This window comes from Corvus cornix, chromosome Z, assembly GCF_000738735.6.
Source record: "Corvus cornix cornix isolate S_Up_H32 chromosome Z, ASM73873v5, whole genome shotgun sequence".
NCBI classification, from domain to species: domain Eukaryota; kingdom Metazoa; phylum Chordata; class Aves; order Passeriformes; family Corvidae; genus Corvus; species Corvus cornix.
The window spans coordinates 34,410,285-34,432,078 of record NC_046357.1 but is presented as its reverse complement, the minus strand read 5'-3'; the positions used below and the strand labels follow the sequence as shown (position 1 = coordinate 34,432,078).

At 37.2% G+C, this 21,794-nt stretch overlaps 1 protein-coding gene across 3 annotated transcripts in view; it reads left to right on the top strand.

Annotated features, from left to right (window-relative positions):
• Window positions 1-20,801, top strand: part of SPIN1 (spindlin 1) — a 76,196-nt gene extending 55,395 nt beyond the window's left edge. For 2 of the 3 annotated variants that reach the window (XM_039567756.1, XM_039567757.1), the window contains exons 3-6: window positions 7,008-7,056; window positions 12,275-12,528; window positions 13,500-13,733; window positions 16,438-20,801. In XM_039567756.1, coding sequence (XP_039423690.1) covers window positions 7,008-7,056; window positions 12,275-12,528; window positions 13,500-13,733; window positions 16,438-16,637 — 737 coding nt within the window. In that variant the 3' untranslated portion in view covers window positions 16,638-20,801. The remainder of the gene's footprint in view (window positions 1-7,007; window positions 7,057-12,274; window positions 12,529-13,499; window positions 13,734-16,437) is intronic. The other variant, XM_010399952.3, reaches the window with a different exon arrangement.
• Window positions 20,802-21,794: the final 993 nt, after the last annotated feature.

Below are 21,794 nucleotides of genomic sequence, written 5' to 3'. Positions count from 1 at the left end.
TAGTCCACTCCAGTGAGACACCATCCAGCTCTGGGGTCCCTAACATAAGAATGATGTAGACCAGTTGGAGTGAGTCCAAAGGAGGGCCATGAAGACGATACGAGGCCTGGAGCACCTCTCCTATGAGCAGAGGTTGCAGGAGCTGCGGTTGTTCAGCCTGGAGAGAGAGAAGGCTCCAGGGTGACCTAATTATGGCCTGCAGTACCTGAAGGGGCCTTGAAACTGGAGAGGAACTATTTACAAGCTCATAATGACAGGACAAGGGGAAATGGCTTCAAACTGAAAGAGAATAGGTCCAGAGGATGGCCATGAGTGACCAAAGGACTGGAGCTCCTGTCATATGAGAAAAGGCTGAGAGTTGTTGTTCAGCCTGGAGAAGAGGCTCCAGGCAGTACAACTTTTTAATTTTTAAGTGGGGCTTATGAGAAAGACAGAGAGAGGCTATTTTCCAAGGCCTTCAGTGACAGTACATGGGGTAATTGTCTTAAACAGAAAGAGAGTACAGTTAGGTTTGAGTATACAGAAGAAATTTTTTATGATGTATATGGTGAAACACAGGAACAGGTTACCTATATATGAGTGACTCCTTGTTGGAAATGTTTATGGTCATGTTCAAAGGGATATTAAGCAACCGGATCTAGTGAAAAGTCCCTTCCCCCATCTTAGGACTGAACCCTTAAGAGGGTCTGTGAGATTACCTAGAACAGCTGTAAAAAAAGAAAATTAAGAAGTAACTTTTAAATAGGATTTACTGAGCTTTACAGCATTATGAATACAAATTTATTGCCTTCCTTTTTTATGATGGTTGCCACTTGCCAAGGAACTTTATGAACCACAATAGTCTTCCAGAGTAGCTACATCCTAAGTAGAAATTGGGATTTTAAGTCTTGCTTATAAAATTGCTATCATCTGGGATTGGATAATAAAGCAGTAATGTAGTCTTACTCAGAAGGAAAAAAGAGTAAAAGAAAAAGATACAGTAAAAGAAAAAGATACAAAGAAAGAGTGGAAATAGTCTTTGTATTTTATATTGGATAATGTTAATATTGTAAAATCATAACATTTCTGGTCTCTAGGAGGACTGCAAAAAACAATCTGGAGGTAGAGATAAACCAGTGGTAATGTCAGGTATTCATACAGGGCAAAATTTAATGCATTAACAAAACATTTTTCAACTGGCCTTGATTTCATCGTGTTGTAGAGACTTACCAATCAGTGACACTACAGGTTGGTAGCATGTTTAACAAAGCTGATTTTCAGCTGTCCTGTTTGTTTGCCTAGGAAGGAAGTGCTTTTATGTGTTGTGAAGTGGGTGTAAAGGAAGAGGTACATGTTATTTATAATAACTAGGCTTTTGAAGTCTCTCTCTCTGGGAAATATACTTTGTACATAGTTCCTTTTTGGGAAACAAAGGGTAGGATTGAAGGTGGAGAAAAGAAGGAAAGCTAGACTTGTAATTTTTACACAACAGAAGAGTACATGGCTACAGACTCTAAGAGTTTGTCAAAGCATAGAGTTGCTTTCCACGATACAGTTTGAGTGAATCAGACAAGGTACTCTTGGTGATGTGCCTGCCTGTCTCTAATTAGTGTATTGCTGTCCCAAATATAGGAGAAATACAGATTTTAAAAAAAATTAATATACAGTATAATTGATTGTAAGATGTGATTACCCCTGTGTTAACACAATTGAGCCTTTCAAATCTAATGATCACCTGTTTAATGCTGTGTAAGTTAAAGCCATGGTCATCTGGAGTCTTAGCAGTGTTCTCCTGGTACAGAATCCTACCAAACTGCATGATGGTCAGGAGCAATTGTAATGCCTTTACTGGATGGTTTGAAAACATAAAAGTACTTTCTTAGTAAAGAAAACTTTTAACATATGTATGAACATATAACTATTAAGTTATATATGAGCATTTGTAGTTTTTTCACCCTTAAAAGCAAGTGTAAATTGTTTTAGTATTGTCTTTACGAACTAAGAAAAGAGATCATGGATGTGAATTGCTTAGAATTGCAGTGAAGTCTTTCTGCAGAGTTAGAATTTGGTTTATGTCTCTACTTCTGACCTACTTCAATTGAAAGACCTCCCTTCTTCAAACTCTTTTAAGTTGAGGTTGAGCAGTACTGGCTGTGAATCAGCACACTGAAGTGTTTGTTAGGTCCCTGAAAGTAATTCTGAAAGAGTCTCCAGATACAGAGTGGAATTACTGCTGTTCCCACGGAAGATTCTGGGATGCAACTTAAAAACATGTAGGTCTTGCTGTGTGTTGTAAATATGGGATGTATTCAGAGAAGTAAAATATTGTTGCTGTTTTTTGAAGAGCCTGTCTGATTTCCATGAATTGCATGGAGGGTACCAACTCATGTCACAATAGCAAAAACATTGCCAGTAGCTTTCTCCCATCCTTCTTCCTATTCTCCTATAGCCCCAGCTGAAATGATATGCGTATTTCCCTTGAAGCCAACATCCTGAAAGATTATTTTAGTCTTGTTATACCCTATTTCTTTGTCTTTGCCCGGAGTAAAGTAGAAATATTCAGAAACATGGTTTCTAGTTTTGCTGTTGAATTTTAAGGGTTTGTTGAGAATGAACGAGCCTCAGAAAATGCAAGAGACCATATGACAATTGAATACTTAATTCTGTTGCTCTTGTCTGGAAGCTGGAGTTTGTGTTCACTTTCTATTACAAAAAATATGTTTCTGTGCTCTAATGTCATAAAATAATAAAATAGTTTGATATGGATGGGACCTTTTGAAGGTCATCTTGTACAACTCCTGCAATTAGTGGGGACATGTTCAACTAGATCAGGTTGCTTTGAGCCCCATCCAACCTGCTCTTGGACACTTCCAGGGATGGGGCAACCACCACCCCTGGGCAACCTGGGCTAGTGTTTACCACACTCAGTGTAAAAAATCTTCTTTCTTATATCTAATCTTCTCCATTTTAAAATCATTACCCCATATCCTGTTGTAACAGGTCCTGCTAAGAAATGTGTCCCCATCTTTCTTCTAGGCCCCCTTCACATACTGGAAGGCTGCAATAAGGTATCATCAGAGCCATCTCTTCTTCAGGCCAAGCAATCGCAACTCTCAGCCTTTCCTCCTTCAGGAGGTACTCCAGCCCTTCAGTCATCTTCATGGCTTTCCTCTGACCTCATTCCAGCAGGTCTGTTCAGTGCTGAGGACCCCAAAGCTGGATGCAGTGTTCCAGGTGGGGTCTCACCAGAGCAGAGCAGAGGAGCACAATCCCCTCCCTCCCCTGCTGCCCACGCTGCTTTGGATGCAGCCCAGGACACGTTTGGCTCTCTGGGCTGTGAGTGCCCATGGCTGGGTCATGTCCTGCTGCTCCGTTCTTATGGACCAAGAAAGATTCAGGAGGCGGATAATTCTGATTTTGACCTTCTCACTAGAATATGTTAAACATAAGGATTCTGCGCTGTTCTGTCCCTTGTCCAGAGAGGCTTTAAAGGACAGAAACTCTTGTTGCAGTTTTTGCAATTGTATAGCCAAGCAATTCAGTAGTGTAACCTAATACATCCTTAAAAGCAGTTTACATCTCCTTGAGACCTGTCTGAATTCACACAGTGCAAATTAGGAGGGCAAATTGTGGCAAATAGGCATCTGGTTGGTACAAGGGTGCATTTAACTTAGGATCTTCAAATACTTGCTATTGATATTTGTATTAAACATCCAAATGCCGTTACTTCATGTTTTAAACTGGGAGCTCTCTTAAGATACTGCCTGACTTAAGATGATGAGTAGTACTTAGTCTGTGTTGTCTTTGGTATAGAGCTCATTACATCAGTGAACAAGCTGAATCTTTGATCAAAGATCTGAAGATCCCAAGGTGAGAAGTTAGTAAACAGCAAAATCCCATTCCTGGAGGTCATCATGGCTTCTCCTCTCTACTTATGGCAAACGCTGTAGTAAATCTTCCTTCTGTGTAGGTCTAGTGCTTCTGTTCTTGACTTTGGAAGGTAAATGCTTCATACCTCCTTTCTTACTCCCAGGTTCCCAAGTCCTTGAGCAGAGGGCAGAAAGCAAATTCTTGTGCTGCAGCATTCTGTTGTTTCATTGTGTTTTTACTTGAGCTAATTTAGCCAAAATCTTACTTTTCTCTCATTAGCCAGAAATGTAAAATGTAGACTACATGTATTCATCTTCTGGTGATGAAGTTTCTCTATTTTGTAAGGACAGTTCTTGGATTTTAAGAAATTACTTCATTTTAATAAAACACCACCATATTTTTAATAAAATGTGTTTTATTATATTGCGTATTAGTAGAACACAGCCACCTTATATACAGAGAGGTAACTGACAGCATGCGTAGACAGCTTTTTTAATAGGGTGTAATAAAGTCCTAAAGTCTTACAGGTTTCCAGTCAAACTTTTGTGATGCTGGTTTTGTTTTTCCAGCTAAGTTCTTACAAATACTCAGTTTAATTATTTGGTTTTGTAACAGTCAAAAATGTAAGTAGGATCTTTACTGCAGTAATTGACACACAGGGCTTAATTTTTAAAATGGAACATTTCAGATATCATTGCTGTTGAAAGTACAGGTTCTTGAAGATCTGATGCAAGCTTGATTATACTAAATAGAAGATTATTTTAATTATTAATTAATTATATGAATTCTGCCATTTCTGTAGCTTTGTATATACCCTCTTAAAGTTTTCATATAAAAATGAAAATAGTAGAATATTCATGAAGACTTGGAACGTTAATGATACTGTCAGTGCTTGGCTCCTGTGTGATTCTGTTAATATAGTGAAAGTTTTCAATACATATATAATTCCAGTTATGCTTGGAACATGCATAACTGAATTTAAAAGAATTGGTTTGTTTAGGCCTATAGAGAAATTAAAATATTTCTCTGTAGGTGTTCATTCAAGCAGTCCTAGTTAAGATTCTAGGCACGTTTGTATATAAACACAAGGCATTAAGAGTTACACACGGGTCAGTCCAGCATTGTGACCAGATTGTTTTAGATACGGCAAACAAGAAGCAAAAAATCCAAAAAGCCCAAAACAAGCTACTGTGAAGAAATTTAAATCCATAGCATTCAAAACCATTACAGTGAGCAAGACAGGCAGAAATCAGGATCAAGCCAGGTATCTTCTGGCCATGTAGTCACCATCAGCCATCATTTTAACAGGGGCTGTTTCAGTCAGCCCTAGGAAATGATTCCTTATGCACGTGGCCATTGGCTGTAATCTGAGGTGCAGTTTTCATTCTAAGAACTAATTTTGATTTTTTTAGCTGTGCACATCACCTTTTATATACGTTATCTTTTAAAATTGCTTTTCTGTCATTTTGTTCTTGCGTATTTCCTCTGCTGAATTCTTCATGGCTGCTCATGAGTGGCTCTCTAACAACCAGCAGAAGCCTGATTTCCCATTTACTCATTTCATCTTATTAAAAGCTTTCCATTTTTCACATTCATCCCAAATTATCACTGGGTCGAGTCCAGTGTTCTTCCGTCTGTAAAAATCTTGTTTATTGTTAGATTTTTATGTGCTCTGTTGGGTAGTGCTGGTCTGGCTAACTCAGGAAGATGTGTATTTGCATCTCCTTTTATTAACTGAAGGATGAAAGTTTAAAACAGCCTGTTGATTCCCTATTGTTGCTGATTGACCATGTCAACTATTGTCCCTGTTGTGTTTAATTCAACTTTCATTTTAATAGTTGCTGTCAGTCACTCTTTATGTTCATCACTGAGCTTTTGTGTTGGGTTTGCATGGCAAGGTACCAGGAGGGTGCAAGGGTAACTTCTTTGAGAAGCAGCGAGAAGCTTCTCTTGTGTCCAACAGAGCCAATGCCAGCTGGCTCCAAGATGGACCCGCCATTGGCTGAGCCAAACAGTGATGATGGAAATGCCACTGGAATACTGTATTTACGAATGGGGGAAAGATTCTGCCCCGCAGCAATTGCAGGAGAGGAGTGAAACTGTGTGAGAGTAGCAGCCCTGCAAACACCAAGGTCAGTGCAGAAGGAAGGGGAAGGAGGTGCTCCAGGGACTGGAGCTGAGGTTCCCGTGCAGCCTGTGGTGATGCTCATGGTGAAGCAGCTGTGCTCCTGCAGTCCATTGGGGGACCCTGCACTGGGGCAAGTGGATGTGATGGAAGGAATCTGTGAACCTGCAGGAAGTCTGCACTGGAGCAGATTTCCTGGCAGGACCTGTGGCCCCATGAGAGAAGAGCCCACACTGGAGCAGGTTTGCTGTCGGGAATTGTGACCCTGTGGGGGACCCACTACAGAGCAGCCTGGTCGAGAAGGATGGCACACTGTGGAAGAGAGCCATGCTGGAGCTGTTTGTGAAGAACTGTAGCCCCTGAGAAGGATTCACGTTGGAGAAGTTCGGAGGACTGTCTGCTCTGGGAGGGACCCCACACTGCAGCAGGGGAAGAGTGAGAGGCGTCCTCCACCTGAGGAGGGAGAGCTAACCCTAACCCTGAGAAGAAAGAAAGAAGTAGCAGACACGTGTGATTAACTGACTGCACTTTCATTCCCCGTCCCCTTGTGCTACCTGGGAGAGAGGAAGTAGAAAAAAATTGGGAGTGAAGTTAGACCCAAGAAAAAGGGAGAGCTGAGGGGAAGGTATTTTTAAGATTTGGCATTATTTATCTTACTCTGACTTGATTGGTAATAAATTAATACTCCCCGAGTCAAGCCTGGTTTGCCTGTGAGGGTAATTGGTGAGTAATGCCTCTCTGTCCCTCTCTTGAGCCAGGAACCTTTGGTTGTCTTTTCTCTCCCCTGTCCAGCTGAGAGAAGAGATAGAGCATCTTTGGTGGGCACCTGGCGTCCAGCCAAGGTCAGCTCACCACAGCTTCATGTGCACATAGTCCATGTCTATCTCTCTAGAGCCTTTTCCCATTGTAGCAGGTCACTGATCAGTCATAACATGAAGTGTTTGGATTCTTTACATTTTGACATTTAATATGAAGGCTTTAATGTAAGTTTTTAAATTATTTTTCAATAATTCCAACATCTTTTATATTGTAGGTCATGCAGGAGTGTCTGCCAGCATGATGAAGAAAAGAACTTCCCACAAGTAAGTTGTTAATGTATTTATTAAAGAATAGCTCTCAGTAACTGGAAGTACTGTTCTAGAAATATATCTGTATTGTTCCACTCAGTTTGTTCTTAAAAATTGTGGAATAATATTCAGTCCGTATATGTGTGTAGAGTCAGACTTTTAATTCTTTCAAGAGGGTAGTAGGAAAGAAAGCCCCACAGATGAAGTTTTAAACATTGTTTTGACTGTTAACATTATATCTTTCTTGAATACAATTTTGAAATTCTTTCTGGAATCTGTAGAGAAGGTCTTTCAAGCCTGAAGTTAGCCACATCTACTGTAGGATGTCTGTTCTCTGGCACAGAGTTCATGCAGTCACCAGGTCAAAAAACCTGCAAATCATGCTTAGTAAGAACCCAGTTGGTAAGGAATCTTACATATATCTAATCATGTATGCACTGTAACCGTAGTGGTGGAAAAGATTTTTCATTTTTTAAAAATAAAGAATGTACTGAAATACTTCTGTAAGGAAGCTGCTGTTAGTATCTGAAGGAAGGATACCTGCTTTTGCTACGCTTTCATGGCATGTATTTTTCCATCTACAACATTTTAAATAGTAGCAGCTGAACACTGGTGAGTAGCTGTGTGAAAGTACCTTGATAGTAGCAGCTGAACACTGGTGAGTAGCTGTGTGAAAGTAACCTTGATATAATTGGTCTTAGTGTCATACAGCAAGATTCCATATCTGGCTATATGTGGTGAGAGAAATCTAAGCTGGGTAAGTGGGAAACTTAAAATGTTTCTAGCTGTTTGTAAGTGTAAAGTCATATAGTGTGCATCAATCACAAGCAATTTGTTTGGCAGGTATATTTTCCACAGTTAATGTAGTTAATCACTGTTAACAGTATTAGCTGTTTCCCAGAGACAACACCTGATGTAAAACTACTCTGATGCCTTCCACCAGCTCATCATTATCCATTCTTGTCTATCTTCATAGAAGGCAAAGACAAACATTTATTTGTCTAGGGGCAGGTAGAGTTGGTTAAAATTTAATTTCTCTTGTTCTCTTTCAACCGCTCAGAGAAAGGAGTGTATGATGGGAAGACTATCAGAGGTGGGTTGCCTTTTGTACTTGAGGGTGGCTAGATTTGTCTTTATTGTTGTGTTAATATACACTTATTTAAATAACTAAATAGGCTGTAAATTTATTAGCATAAAGGCTTTTGTGGGACATAAGAAGTTTTGATCCTAAGTGACATAATTTTGAGGTATTTAACTTAAGCATTCAGCTTAGTTTTATGTTAATTTAGCCTAGTTCAATTGTTTATTATTTAGTTAAGGTTTTTTGTACCAAGCCAAGATGAATTCTTGTTTGCTGCTTACTGACTTGTCTGAGAATGAGGTAGAGTAGTAGAATATTGTTTATAGTTTACTGTAAATTACTAGGATATGAATATGATGTAATACTATATGCTGATACTACTCTGAGCCAATACAATAGACCATGAGTTAGTAATGTATACTTTTGTCACTGATTTAGCTATTTATTTAGTTACCTCTTCATTTAAGGAAAAAGAAAAAGAAGCCTACTGGCACTCAAAGACTGTTGAGATTTTAAACAAGCTTCAGAAGGTTTGCAGCAGAGGATGGAACAAGGCATGACTCAATAAATTGAGGATGTGATAGAACGAGCAGTGTGGATGAGCCTTCTGAACTCTTTAAATGGTAGTTAAGTGTTGAGCCTTTTGGAGATGGTTCCCATGGTTATAGGACAGTTCTTCCAAGTGCTCTGTCAGTGGGGAGTGATGATCTCTGCCAATATGAGGCTGACCTCATTGGCATCAGATCAGTCAGTAAACTAACAGATGTCATTCTTTCCACCCTTAGTTTATAAGGAAAGTACAGGAACTAGCACAAGTACGAAACAATCCTTTCTTCATAGGCTCTCCAGACTTCTTGTAGTCGGCAATTCAGAGACTTTGAGGCGTAGGTTATACCTGCAATTTAACTACAAGTGAACTTAAACATTTTGAAATTTTGATACCACTTTAAGGTAACATACTCTTGGCTTCTACAACATCTAGAGCTGAAATTCACAACTGAATGATTTTTTTTACTTTTGAAGGAGTACAGAAAGTACTTTAAAACTTCTGTCTTAATTAATTTGCCTCATAGTCTGAATATCATGAAAAGTAGCTAATAACAATTCTCCAATCACCATTCTGTTGTTAGTGATAGATATTAATAAGATCACCGTTTTATTAAGTTTTATGTCCTATTTTTAGTAACTTTTCTGTTTCGTACCATGGAAGATTTGAAAGTATACTGACTACTGCTGCTGTACTGCTTCTATAATGTTTTATAGTTTTCATTCCAGTTTTTCACAGTTGTGCGTGTTTTGCATATCTGAGAGATGTGGTTTTCTTTCATCCTCCTGGGTTTTTTTTTTCATGTGGTGTTTTTCTGAGATGACATGATTGGGATAAAAAACAATCAACAATGAAGCCTAAATGGGTAACTTTATAGGTTACTGGGCATTGCCATTTCCATTTTTCTAAAAGCTAGTTTGTGTTTTAAGCACAACTCTCTGGTAATGGCTGATTTTTCTGCTACCAGTCCTCTGCTGTTCTACACTATGTTGGTTTCCCTGGTAGCAGTTGCCAAATAAAAAATGCAAGGACCATATAAGCGCAGCTTTAAAAGCTGGGCAGATTTCCTTCTCACTGTGTAGTCTTCAGAACGTTTCCAAAGTATCTGGTTCTGATAATGAAACTTTTTCACACTAGGTTTTACTTAACAGCTTACAGCCTGCAAGATAAAGAAGAGGATCAGAAACTTTAGGGAATCGAAGGACCATTTACAAGGAGAATGTGTCTGATGTGTCAAGAACTATTTCCAGGACTTGCTATTTTCTGTTTTTCCTGGCTTCATGTCTTACATGTCTAATTGCTTTCAAATATCCAAGAGTAAATCTCTGTGGAAATTTTAAAGATTATTGTAATGAAAGAGAAGGAAAAAATTGTGTTGGACGTTCTGGATAGAGCATCATAGAAGGTCATTTGTGTAACTTAATTTATCACAAAAATGCCAATCTTTCGAGGAAAGGAGAGTTGGTTACTTGGTTGTCTTGAATGGAAGTGCATTCATAACTTATTGATAGTTAGAAACTTTTGCTTACTTTCTTACCACATATTCAGATGCGAGAAGTAGGTTTTCCTTGGTAATATACTAGTTTGAATATCTCATTTCTTAGCAGTATGAACCACTTCAAATGAGAAGTGAGCAGCTGTTCAGTAATGCAACCTTAAAACAAAAATTTGTACTGCAAGTGCACCCAGTGGGTACTTGACTTGTAATTAAATTTCTAGTGCTCTTTGCTCTATGAGGCATTTTAAACATAGTTAACTGTTTGAATTCAGTTATGTTGTCTTCTTCCATCTTTTTTTAGAATGAGTGTGGAGCTTCCTGCCTTATTGTTCCAAATTAAATATTAAAGTGGATTATGCTTTGTAGGCAGAAACTAAAGTTGACTGTGAGGTTGAATATCGATAACATTTCAAAGATGAAATGATGAGCAACATAAACTGCTTAAACTAGACAGAGCAATGTCAGTTTTAACTTCTTTTATCTCTGGTTGTTTTTATTCCCTTCAGAATGAAGCAGTGTTTCATTATAACTAAATAAATGAATTGAATACAAAACAAACTCAATTTTATTGTGCTGAGAACCAGATCTCTGATCGTATTTTGTAATAGTAAGCTGTTACTGACACTTACTACAATTAGAAATACATATACGTACTTGAGCAGAACTAGAATTTGAAAACACATTCTAGTTTTTGCATAAAATTAGAACTAGCTTTGTGGGAGAGTCTCTCTTTACAGAAACTCCAACCTCTTCCAGTTATCTGTGCTGTCAAAGTTAGGAATGCAGAACTGATCTTTGAAAACCTCAAATGATAGCAAAAGTGAAATTTGAAAACACCCTTGCTAATATCTTCAAGGTGAATTAAAGTCTGGAGGTGGGACAAGTGCTGAAGTAATTGTATATCTTGTTTTTAATAGTTATGATTACAGTTGTGATACAGCATTAAATGTTCCAATATCATATTGTGAGTGTATTATTCTGAAATACTGCTTCCAAGATTTCAGTGGTATGATTGTTATCTGTATTTTTTGAATCATATAGGGACTTCTGTGAGAGCATTCATTATTCTTGGAGACCTTTTTCTTTGATCACTATCTCTAGTCTAGGGAAGAATATTGCCTTCTGCAACTGGTCATCTTTTAGATACTGCTTTTAAGCTAGTTGTGTGCATATATTACTGCCATTGAAATGATGTGTGCTACAAGTAGTAGTCCAAAAAATGATTTTACAACTAGTTGACATCCAGGAGAATTTTGTATATTGTCATAATGTCCCTTAGTTTCTTCCATTTGTATTCAAAATTGTCAATTTGTGTTTTTAATAGCTGGATAAAGCAAAACTTGTGTAACACTTTCAGTGATTTGAAACTGTTAAATGGCTTACATTACAGTTCATCAGAATAGCAACTGTTACTCACCAGAGGGAATTTCCGTGCCAATTCCATGAAAGTATCAGAAGGACAAAAATGTTATATAATCTGTCTTCCACATAGAGGAGTATCCCTTCTATGGCCATTTACATTACAAGCAATTTTTCATTTTCAATACTAAATACGGGAATGTTGTTGCTGCCATGCGTCTTTAAAACTACTTGGAGTCAAAATTACCTATAAATGAAGGAGCCTAAATTTCTTTAGGTGAAAACAGGTTTGTTTTAGGGAAAACAAACATTTTGAAAGAATTTGAGTCAGCCACATAATGCTTCCACTGAACTTCTTCCTTCTGGGAAGGAGTTGTTTACTGTTCTGCAGAGAGCAACAAGGTTGTAATACTGCCAGGTAACCTTGTGCTCTGGGAATTGATCAGGTGAGTTTTACTTTTGACATTCGGTGTAGCAAGGGGTAGAATAGTTACTTTGGCTTAAGCAAATTAGTTTTAGAATTTACTGCTAGGAATCTAAACTTACACAGCACGTCAAAAATGTATCACTACTCTTAATTGTGTTCTTCTTTTTCACAATTAAGTGTGATAAGTTTTATGCCCTAATTTGAATAAGGTGTGCTAAGCTATAAAATATATTGTTATGTAAAAGCATACAACTATTTTCTGAAGTAGAATTTTGAATATGTATGTACTTGTTTAATATTAATGTTTGTATCTGTGTACAGAAAACATAGAAACAATGTGGGACCAAGCAAACCTATTTCTCAGCCACGAAGAAATATTGTAGGCTGCAGGATACAGCATGGATGGAAAGAAGGGAGTGGACCTGTAACACAATGGAAGGGCACAGTTCTTGATCAAGTTCCTGTAAATCCCTCGCTGTATCTCATAAAGTATGATGGATTTGATTGTGTATATGGACTAGAACTTCACAAAGATGAAAGAGTTTCAGCTCTTGAAGTTCTTCCAGACAGAGTTGGTAAGTGTTTAGGGTTTTTCTCCTAAATAAATACACATATTGGCTGACATTTATCACTAAATGTTTTCCACTAATGCCTGCAGACTTCCCCCAAGATAACGTGACCATGTAAATGTTACTGTTCAATTTAATTTTTGTTTCATGGCAGGTAATCTAAATGCTTTAATTATTTTTTTCTATTCCACGAAGTTTTGATGATGTGAGTTAGTGCAGTTGCTGTCTTCTGTCTTTAAATAGTAGGCAGAACATTCTTTAGTTTTTAGATTAACATTGATATTTCTGTTAAAATTTCAACTCTAAGCCATCTAGACTATATTGTCTATTTTGTGGGTCTAACAGTACTAAGGTCACATTTTTTCTTGTACTACCCCCATGTACTTATAATAATGGCAGGAAGACATTTTCTAAGTGAATTAACCTGATTAGTAATAATGCTTTTTCTTTTTCAGAATTAGCACTGGATTATTAAACTGCAGGTTTTTCAATCCACCAAGTTTGATATCTACTCAAGTAAACACTAGTTTGTAAACAGAAAAAGCTGTTGCTTCTTCTAACTGCAAAGGAATTGGTAGCAGTCTGTAGGGTGGCATTAGGAGGAACCAAACCCCAAAGTTCAATTAACAAAATCATAGAACTGTTCTGAGCTATGCCTTTTGTTTCTCCTGTCTGCCTCTCCCTGTCCAGTGCCTAGTTAAAGTTCAGAGTCTCTGCTGCTGTAGCCTTGACTGATCTCTCATTAGCTTGCATTATGATTGTTTATTCACAGGGAGTACAATAATTCGTTATTTTAACAATGTTCTGAAGTTCTGTAGTTCTGCAGCAGTAGTAAACTCTCTGGAATGAACAGTTCGTTCTGTGTATGAATTTACTAACTGACGATCAGATTTGTGCATTGATCAGCATAAAGATTATTTTTTACAAAGATATATATCTGTGCTTTTGAATGAATTTATGAAATGCTGTCATTTCAGCTTCGTCTCGAATTAGTGATGCCCACCTGGCAGACACAATGATTGGTAAAGCTGTGGAACATATGTTTGAGACAGAGGATGGCTCAAAAGATGAGTGGAGGGGGATGGTTTTGGCTCGAGCTCCTATTATGAACACATGGTTTTATATTACCTACGAGAAAGATCCTGTCTTGTACATGTACCAGCTCTTAGATGATTATAAAGAAGGTGACCTTCGCATTATGCCTGATTCAAGTAAGTAGGCCAGTTACTGTTTTCTTCTGGCAGCTTTTCTTATTAAAGATTTAGCTGTGGTATATTTATGGACAGGAGAGCTGACAAACAAGCATCATGTTCATTATTCCCTTCAATTTTTTTTTGAGGTATCACAGCTAACAAATGTAGTAGTACAAGACAGAACATAAGAACATCTGTGTTAACTGCTGAAATATTTAACTTTTCTTAGCAATGACATATGCAGGGAAATACTTCTTCATAATTATTCTTAATTCTGATAGAAATATGGGTGTACTACTGTGGAAGACTTTATGTTTGGGTTTTTTAGTGGAAACTGACAAACCAGAAGTCTTTCAATGTTGTTTTCTTACGGACATATCACGTCTTACGGAGTTGGCTCTTGATTTGTGTCTCTGAAGCAGTTCTTGTGGGAATGAATAATATTTTGGGTCCAAGTAATACAGTAAGAACAATGTCACTGAGTTATGTGTCTTCAGTGTGAAAAACTTCTTCAGTAGTTGCTTGTGAGAAAGAAGTACTCATTCTTTGAAAATTTATTTTCTCTCATATTTTGTAACACTAGCAAGAAAAAGATTTCAGCATATTAGGGATATTTTGAATGGGAAGTCTCCTTTCTTCTTCAGGACTTCCGTTAATTTAGAAGGATTTTCACAGAATCAATATTGTTCTAGAGATTTAGATAGTCAATACAAAAAAAGAAGGGGGGAAGCTTATAAAGAATACTTTGGGTTTACTTCTGTGTAACAAAACAGCCTTTCTGACAGAAGCCATCTCGGATTTAAAGAAAATTAATTGTAACTAAGACACATGCAAAGCATTATGTAGGCAACCACTACAGTTACCCAATTAATGATCTGTTGAGTTCGAGATAGTCTTCTTTCAGAGGCACCACTGGTAACGATCTACTGGCAGAATAAAAAAGTGGCACTTATTTGCATAACCTCTGTGTTAATGATCTATGTTTAGATTACCCTCTTCTCTCCACCTAGCAAAAAGCAACATCTCTGGTACTTTTAAAGAGTGAACCACGGATGTTAATGGCAAAAAAGTGACCTTTCTCTTCTTAAAGAAATAAAGCAAGCTCTTTCAGATTTGAATGTTACAATAACTTGTTTTTTGTCTTAACCACTAAAAAGGACTAGGAATATATTTTAAGTCTGCTTTTCTTTCTTCCACCTTGAGGGTAGGAAAGTCTTACATGCTTTCTTTCCATTTAAAAACTAGTTGCTTTTAGTGCACTTTACCCTCTGTGCTCACCACAAGATTATTGACTGCTTACTGATTTTCTAAACACTTCTAAGTATTTGCTTCCTTCCCTGAATGCGAATGCTTTCCAGTTATTTTGAATTATGTCCTTGAGTCAACAATTGGATGTTACTATTTTGGAGTAGTATTTTTCAAATCAGATTTTAGAATATTTGCGAGTACTTCTGTAAATTTGGTGGAACTTGCCATAATATTATAAATAAAATTTCTGGGGTACTGTCTCTTCTCAAATATAGGTTCTGAACATGCAAGGAGACCAAATAATAGATAACTTTTTTTCTTTCTAAGGGGAAAATGTATTGCTGGATCTGATACTAAAACTTTGCCTACACTTCTAAGTCAAAATGCAGGAATTGAACTTGCATCTTTGCCAAGAAAACCTCTTCATGTAAAACTGATACTAAGAGGATAATAACTATGTGTGACAATGCATTTATAGAGGAACTGAAACACAAATTAAAAAAGAAACTTCTTATGTTCATGGAAGAATTTTTAAGCAAGCCAATTAGTTCATTCTCTGTTGTGGTTTTTTTTGTCTCCTTTGAGAGTTCTTTCACAGCTCTCAAAACTGAAAATAAAATGGGTAGAATCTGTAAGGGATTCTTAATGCAAACTTGGAACAAGGTCATTAATTTAAAAGCTTATGATTTCCAGAATAAAAGCCACATCAGATCTTACAATTGCTTTAGATAGTTTTTCAGTGGAATACAAACTACAAGTTTATCTAAATCAGGAACCAAAGAAGAGGAGCTGAGAAAGACGATGTGGTTAGCTTCCGTAAAGTACTTTTTACCCTTTATTCTGCTTGTTCTGTGATTGGCTTGTAGCCGATCACTTGGCATGTTACAATCACACTGTTCATTATTCGGATTTAGCATAGGGAATGTCTGGGTAGGTTTTGCCAGAGAGGAAAATAATACAATCAGACTTTACCAATAGCATTATTCAAATATGGAGTCAAAAGCCCCTTTTAATAACAAGTTTACACCTACTACCATTTCAGAAAATATGCTTTTGTTGCAGTCCCATACACGCATTAAACGTTTGAATAATGTGTGTGGAAAGAGAGAAGTTAAGTTAGGCTAGCTTTCTGCTAAGGAGGTCCAATGCCTTTTTCTGCTCATGGCTTAAATTAGTTGTCTACAGACATTTTCTACAACTTGTGCATAAATCTTCCTGTCACAGATTTACTTCTCTTACCAATCAAACTGCTATTTTTGTCTTAATAAAACTGAAGACAGTATTGCTTGAAATTTTTTTCTGCTACTACTTTCTAGAAGCATGGCAATTGTTAGGTGTTTGTCTGAACTAAATTTATTAATCTGTTTACAACTTTTCATTGTTTTGTATGAGTTTTAAAGAAGACTCTGCAGTTCTCTTCCATATTGCAAAATTTTGTTAATGTCTACTAAAGCACACTGGGTTTATGTTACAGATGATTCACCTCCTGCAGAACGGGAACCGGGTGAAGTTGTGGACAGCCTGGTAGGCAAACAAGTGGAATATGCCAAAGAAGATGGCTCGAAAAGGACTGGCATGGTCATTCATCAAGTTGAAGCCAAACCATCTGTCTATTTCATCAAGTTTGATGATGATTTCCATATTTATGTCTACGATTTGGTGAAGACATCCTAGACGTCCTCATGAACTTTTGCCAAATTTGTGGAACTATTAAATGTAAAATTTGTAGACACAAAGACTTGACTGCTTTCCAGTTTAACGAAAGCTTAAATGTCCCTGCGAACCCACAATCTCTGCCAGCAAAACTGTTTTGTTCTGAGTAATACAAACATGACACATTTTGTGTAAGAGAACTCCTTTTCTTGAAGGAAGTTAATATGTTAGGGCAGGAGGGAGTTAAAAGCAAAGAACAGCTGCAAATTCAAGCTGTGTAAAGTTGATCTAGTATTGTAATCATTAAATTTTTTCATAGATTTTGACTTTTTCTTCAATCTTGCACTCACTTGTTCAACTGCCACATGCAAGTGTAGTTTGATATTTTGATACGCCTTCTTTTGTAACATTAAATTTAATTTCTTGGATACTGGCAGTCCTTGTTTTCAGGGTTGGGACAGAGGTGACTTCTGTGAAAGGTTTAAACAGTTTGTGTAGCATCAAGGAGTGCCTAACCCATGTAACATCAATCTGCTGTGTTTCTACACTTTATTTCAAATTTAGCTTTTTAAGAACTTTCAGTGTGTGGAAATGCTTGTGCATTTTTTACTAGTCACAGGGCAGTAGGATATCGTGTTTGGATTACGCACCTTTCAGTGAAGAGGCTTTAAACTATAAAATTACATTTAATCTGTATAACCACTTAATTAGAATATGCAGGTTAATGGCCCATATTTACAAGTTGTAGGAACCAGTAAAATACATGCAACAAGGCTGCCTTCAATCCTATATGTTGTACTTCTTTCTTTCTTTGTTATACACATTTCTTAGCAAAACCCAAGTGCTTGGTGCCACAACTTTAACAGTACATATGCTACTTCAGACAACTTTAGACTACGCATTGGCATCAGTAGTCTCATTTAATATCAAAACCTAGCAACCTGAATTGTTTGTGTGTGGACTTAGAAGCCTAACAGTAGTTAATATTTTACATGGCAAATACAATCTCATGCCAGGAGAGTGGGAGGGGGTGTCCTTTTACAGTGAAGATATAACTTTAGAGAAGGAGAAGCATTTGTTGCCTTCTGCTCAGTCTGTTGCATTCCTTTGTGTTGGTTTACTTTTAATCATTTTGGTTCAAGAAGGCATCTTCCCAGTTTATTTTTTTTCTGGCTTTTCCACATAAGGAGTGTCTGGACAAATCTACAGTTTAAACCTGTTGTTGCCTTTTGTGGTGTACATTGTACTTGCTTTGAGGTATGCTGTTAACTTGAATTTCATTCTATGAACACTAGAGTTCTGCATGCCAGTGGTGTACTATCTAATGGAAGCTATAGGCAGTCTCAGTGGTTCAGTCATCTGCATTAGATTGTGGATGTAAATAGCAGCCCACAACTGCAAAATCCTTTCATGGTTATAATCTTGCAAGGTAGTTGTAAATGAAAATTAGGGTTTGTTAAGAGTGGCAGCTTTTAAAAATAACAGAATTGGAACAACAATCCAGCACAGCAACAAGGTTGTCATGTTACATTAAGGCAGAGCTCCGCAGGAACTGCTTCACAGAAGTACAGCATGTGAAGGCAGTTAACACTTGTTGATGGAAGGAACAAATACCCTGATATCCAACCGTGTGCCATTAGTGGAAGAATGCAGGAGAGGTGCTGTTAATCAGAGGACAGAGGTGCAGATTACCTCTGTTGTGGGTATTCTTGATATTGAAGACTCAGTGGTTTAAGCCCCTTTCTGTCCATTTTTTTGCCTGATTTCATATTTTAGCCTTAAGGCTTGTGCCTCATTATGCTGTTGAATGGTAATAAATACTCTCCGTATAAATATGATACCTTAATTCTTTGTCCATTGCTACTATATTGCATTATGTCCAGTATTTCATCATGGGCAACCAAAGGCAGGCTATTGTCTTTCAGTGAATAGCTTCTCAATGCAGTCCTTATGCAGTAAGTACCTGAGTCGTAAATGTTTCTTGTGTTTGAACAAAGTGAGCAGATTTGCAACACAGTGTTTTCATCCTGCAGATCTGTTGTGTTTTCTATTGACTCTTAAGAGTCCTGCATGTAAATCTCAAAGCTGAGCCTGGCTCCATGAGCCCAAGTCGATATTTGTGGCACAGGAATGAGTGAGTGTATTAATTATACACGAGATACATGAATAACCTAGTATGCTGAACTTGGGGCTATATATCTGAGGAATAAGAGGTTTGTTTTGGAATATCTGAGGTTTAGGTCTACTGGAACACTTTTAGCATTAGGCTTGCATTTGTGGGTTTTCTGCAAGCCTATTGAATACACTATGTATTCTGACAATTAGACTATAATCTACAAACTGTAAATTTCACGGTTGTTTTTCGATGTCCCCGTTGTCTGTTGCGTGGGTATTTTCTTTTCACTTTTTTCTTTTTTTTTTTTTTTTTTTTTTTTTTTTTTTTTTTTTTTTTTTGATAGCTTAAACCACCGTTTTGAGGCTTGAGACTAATTCCACTCCCTGCCCATCTGCTTTGGGCTTTGTTTTAGGCTCATGTTTCAGATCTGCATGCAGTGCTTGCGTTACCCTGGTAACTAAATGTTGGTTCCTTGTTATAGGGGTTCAACATTACTTTCCAAAATCACATAAGGCTTGTGATGGCACAAGCCATGGATCTTTGTATAGAAGTTATTCACCTTTCACATTTACCTGCTGTAGTATTGTTGTATATTGTGTGTGTGCGTGTGTGTGATGTCAGGCTGCCATGTAAAACTTCTTAAAAGGGAAAAAAAAAAAAAACAAATGCAGACCATCCTTTTTTGCATGCTTAGAGGGTTAGAACATTCAATGTAACAAACTAAAGTTGCATGTTAAAATGTTTAGGTTTTTGTTTTGTTCTGTTTTTATTTTGTGTTCAGTTTTTTGTGAATTTGCTTATTGTGCTGTTTTAATGGTTGTTAGTAGGATTAAATGCACCGGTGAGACGAGCATAGTGCCAACGGAAGGTAATTTTCCAGTTGTATGTGTCATACAGCATTTGAAGGGACCATGTATTCTGTTAAAGAAAAAATAAAATTCCAGTTGAATAGCAGAACACTACATTCTTCTTCTTTCTTTTGAGTGCCAAACCCTAAACTATGTTGGAGTAGAGATGGGGAAAACCCTTTTTGTCACAATAGGTAGAAGCATTATTGAAATGGATTGTTTAAACATAGGGGCTTTATGTTCAGAGAGAATTTACTAGCTGTGTCAGGGAAAAGATTATGGTAAAAACAGTTTCTGGTTCCTTGAAAATGCTGTGCTTTTTGTATTTTACATCATTAGTGCAATTTGGATGGTTCTTGGTATGTGTATAGTTCAGAGGTCTTCGTGTTCACATTTTTAAATTAGGTAATGAATTCATCTTTAGAGCTTGGTTTCTTTATTTTTATTTTATTTTGAACAATGTAGACAGTTCCCTGTTCTCTGCATTTAGAAGTATAAACACTTTAAATCTGTTACTTAATTCTGTAAGTAATTTTTATAATTATGATGTAACTCTATCCTTAAAACATTTAAAATAAACCCTTTATGTGCAACTTATGCCTGTAAACTTTGTTCTCATGAGCAAAATGTAGTGATGTCATTTCAGATTATGAAGAAGCAATTTCTTCATTTTTCTGATTGAAATGATTTATTATTTTAATGTTGAGCCATGTATGCTGGTATAATACTTGCCCTATGAAATACGTTTGCTTGCAAAGCCAAATCTTTATTCTTTTTTCCTAATAAGTGCTGGTAAGATGGAACTTGGCTAAGGTTAAAGCATACTGTTAAATTGTATTTAATTAACACAGAAAACTCCCCTCCAGGGGCTGTGCAGGTCTGTGAGGTGTCTCTATTTCCAGAGCACACTAAATATGTCGGCAGTGGGGAACAGTGCAGAAACATTTGGCATTGTTTTGGTGATACATTCATTTGCTTTGAATTAAAACAATTTAAAATTTAATGAAGTGTATTTTACTGGTGATAAAAAACAAAGTTGATGCAAATTGGAGGTGATGAGCAGAGAAGGTAGCATCACCATGTTGTAGATTTTCTAAAGTCCTGTAAGTTGTTGTGAAGACTTGATGTGGTTAAATTACTAAAGCAAACTTCCCATGTTGAACAGATTTTCTTTATTACTACCTCTTTTCTGATAATAAAGGGTGCATGGCACTTAAAGGACATGGTAGAGTGGTGGACTTTGTAGTGTTAGGTTAACGGTTGGACTCAATGATCTGAAGGATCTCTTCATCCTAAATGATTCTGTGATTCTACAACATGTTTTTGTCACCAGGCTCATTTAGTTGTATACCGCAGAACATGGAGTATGCCAGCATACATACCCAAGCCTCTTCGCTTAGTTCAGCTTCCAGTTCATTGTATCCCATTGCCTCTGACACTTCTCCCATTAAAGATTTATATTGTGTACATCTGTGATTAGGGAGTGTCTAAGACATTGCTGTAGCAGGAGTATCACCTGCAAAAAGCAGGTGTTTATCTCTGTGACCTGGCTGTTAAATCATAGTTAAAAATAGATACACTAACGTGTTGTGACTAACACCTGAACCTGTTCTGTATTACCGCTGATAAACCAACCTCAGTTTGGTGGCAGCTTCCTCTGTATAGAGAAAAAGAGAAGCCTTATAAAAGCAAAGATATGTTTATTGCTATCACTGCAGTAATGAACTCACCCCTGAGAGCTGGTTACTTATGAGCTCACTTACAAGCAGCTTAAATGTCAGTGCTTTGTTGACAGTAATGTCCCTCAGATTTAAGAGGGTGGTAGCGGTCCTACTCAGAGCTATTGCTTTAATACTACTGTACTGTATTTTCACATCTGTCAGGTTCCTCGTCCATATGAACAGGTTATATTTTCAGAAAAAAAAACCTGCTCTTTGCTTGATGAGTTACTTATTTTGACATACTTTTTTATATTCATGCTGTAAGCAGTGGAATCATTGATGACTTCAGGGGACTCCGTGGTTTTCTGGAAAGGATAAAGTTCAGTAAGGATATTTTGGAGGAGGCTGGGCTGCTGCAATTTAAGATCATTGAGGTCTAAAAGAAGTAAGAATAGGTCGAGGAAATTCTAGGTATGTTCTTTCATCCTCAAGCTCTGGAAAATAAAAGATTTTTACTGTTTTACACACTTAGAAGCATTTTTTTACAAACTAA